Source organism: Zeus faber (assembly GCF_960531495.2).
Source record: "Zeus faber genome assembly, chromosome: 9".
Classification (NCBI taxonomy): Eukaryota; Metazoa; Chordata; class Actinopteri; order Zeiformes; family Zeidae; genus Zeus; species Zeus faber.
The window spans coordinates 8,997,461-9,000,119 of NC_137197.1; the positions used below are offsets into that span (position 1 = coordinate 8,997,461).

Below are 2,659 nucleotides of genomic sequence, written 5' to 3' on the forward strand. Positions count from 1 at the left end.
GCAATGAAAAATTATCGAGTCTAAAAAAATCAATAGGAAATACCTGCAGTTTGATCCAAAATGACACCCACACAGAAAGAGATCCAAACTGCCAGATCCAAAGTAAGCAATCTATCAAAAGAAAAACAATTTGGTTTTCTTCTACCTTTATAAAGGCCGCTCTCAAAGTCTGCGATGCCAAGTACATTTTTTCCAACTGCGAATTACACACACACACACACACACACACACACACACACACACACACACACACACACACACACACACACACACACACACACACACACACACACACACACACACACACACACAAACAAGTATGTCATATCCTAGTTCACCATCTGTTCTGGAAAGCGTTGGGTCTCCGTATGAGACCCACGACAACGGGAGTCTATTCTGTCGGCGCCTCCCGTTGCTGCCTGCCAATTTGCCCGACGCATTCGTGCCCTGTCGCCGGTTTGAGATCAAAAATATCGATAAAACTCAATGTGAAGCTTTCCCTGACGCCGTCTCGCTTCAAGGAAGTGGTCACAAAAGAAAATAAAAAAGCATGATAAAGACCTTCCCGAGCATTGGCATTTAAGACCGCCACCAGTATTCATTTGTACTTATTATTTTTGCACTGTTTGCGGTATTTAGTGACTTTTCTATGGCACTCCATGCTGCAAGAAATCCATACATTCTTGACAAATAATTGAACTAAGCACAGAAAGATAAAGACTTAAGCGGCACTTGGTAAACAAAAGTGGTGGACGATGATACAAACTGGTGCTGCCGCTCACCGTGAAATCACACCACTTCTACAGCCAGTAACGTAGCGCTGATGAGAATACATAACCACAACAACATAACCCTGTCTTCTGTTGGCAGACGAGTTGAGGGTGGAATTCCATCGAGGATGTGGAAAATATATAAATGGGATAAATGAGGGTCTACGTGGCAGTTCCACCCACCGCACGCCGCCCGAGTGGCTATTCAGGGCCCTCCCTCACAGAGACACAGACGATGGTGTTGGAAACACACCAGTTTCACGGTAGCGAGTGGGCTGGGCGGAACAAGAACGGAGCAGGTGGGAACCGTGTCAGGGCAAGGGCTCCTCTCCTGCGTGTGTGTGGACCCAACTAATCAGACCCAAGACGGGCGTGGCTGCTCAAACCCCACCGCGCCCACACCACTGTCGAGAAGAAGCTGTGTCGATGGTGCATAAACAACGGTGAATTAATTACTGTGCATGCAATTGTTGACTTTTGGAGAAGGGGAGGGAAAGTTAGAGAAAGAGAGAGGTGCTCAAGCATTGTTTGGATACTACAAAATGATCACTCCTGGGGATTCCAGCAGGCTAAGGCCGCTGACGTCCAGTCCTGGCCGTGTGTGTGTGTGTGTGTGTGTGTGTGTGTGTGTGCGTGTGTGTGTGTGCGTGTGTGTGTGTGTGTGTGTGTGTGTAAGGTTATTTGAATTCAATCTCTCAAATGTTGTGTGTGCGTCAAGTCCGTGCTTGTTTGTATGTTTACACTATAAATATGTCCCGCGAGGACAGTTCGTCGAAAAAGAGATCCGTGTTTTCTCTTTCTCCATATCGAAATTGCTGCGGGCCTGGGTAGAATAACAATGGAATCCATTTTTGTCAAGTCTGAAGGTCATCGCGCACAAAAACTTTGTGGAATGTTCGAAAATTTTGGAAGGCTCCAGTCAATTATCCAGATATTTTTAAACGAATCAACTACAAACCACTCACTCGAGTCATTTTACTGCTCTGACCATCATGATTTAGAGTAATGAGGCTCATTTCTTTTCTCATATAGAAGAGGGGGAAGTGAAACCCACGGAGGGGCGCCGCTGATTTGTCCGATCCCAGACCAGGAAGTAATTGAGCTTTTGTTTTTCCCCGCAGGCGGGACGCGTGCGTGGCGGAGACGCGGTAGACAGGGCAATGTACTGTAGGACTGTGCTGCGCATACGCACGGAACCTCTGCACTCCCCCCCTGTTGGCCAGCGAGCCTTTTAAATTGCCTTTGGCCCACGAGCCACCTTTCGTCCAAAACTTTCATAAATACACACCAAAGGGTGCTGTTTTGCCTCCGCCCGCCTCCCCTCGCTCATTCCCTGGCCCTGGGCCGGAACGCATCACCATTTTTTATGTTATTACTATATCATTATTTTAAAAGTCACAAAAAAAGTCTAATTGAAGTGCTGGAATACCCTGAAAATAGCCCCCTTTGTGCTGAAGTGCTTGAAAAGTCCTTGGGGGAAAAAACGATCACTCCCTGGTTCTTTTTGTCAGTCGTTTTGGACAAAATCATCAGCTCAATAACATAATGTAATGTAATGTATTGTTTGTTATTCACATCGTAGCGCAATAAAAACAATTCCAGAATCGTTTCACCTCAGATTATGCCATAGAAATGTAAATTTTATCAGGCAATTATAATAGATGACAATGAGATTAATAATATATATTAATAATATTCAATAATTCATAAATAAAATAATTATATATATATATATATATATAGACGATGAAATTAAGATTATATTATATATTCATTAATAAAGATCACATTGAAAATTATATTTGTTTGAAGTGAAGTCCTTAAAAATGGGCAGAAAAAAGGACTTCAAAGTCCTTGAATTTCATTTTGTGAGATCGAACCCTGCCAAG

General features: G+C 43.7%; 1 protein-coding gene across 1 annotated transcript in view; it reads right to left on the minus strand.

The window, feature by feature from the left end:
• The window catches only part of LOC307234712 (programmed cell death protein 10-B-like), a gene marked incomplete at both ends in the record, with an annotated part of 3,282 nt that extends 3,095 nt beyond the window's left edge, over positions 1–187 (minus strand). The window contains one exon of the mRNA XM_080006573.1: positions 146–187. Coding sequence (XP_079862699.1) covers positions 146–187 — 42 coding nt within the window. The remainder of the gene's footprint in view (positions 1–145) is intronic.
• Between the last annotated feature and the right edge of the window lie 2,472 nt (positions 188–2,659).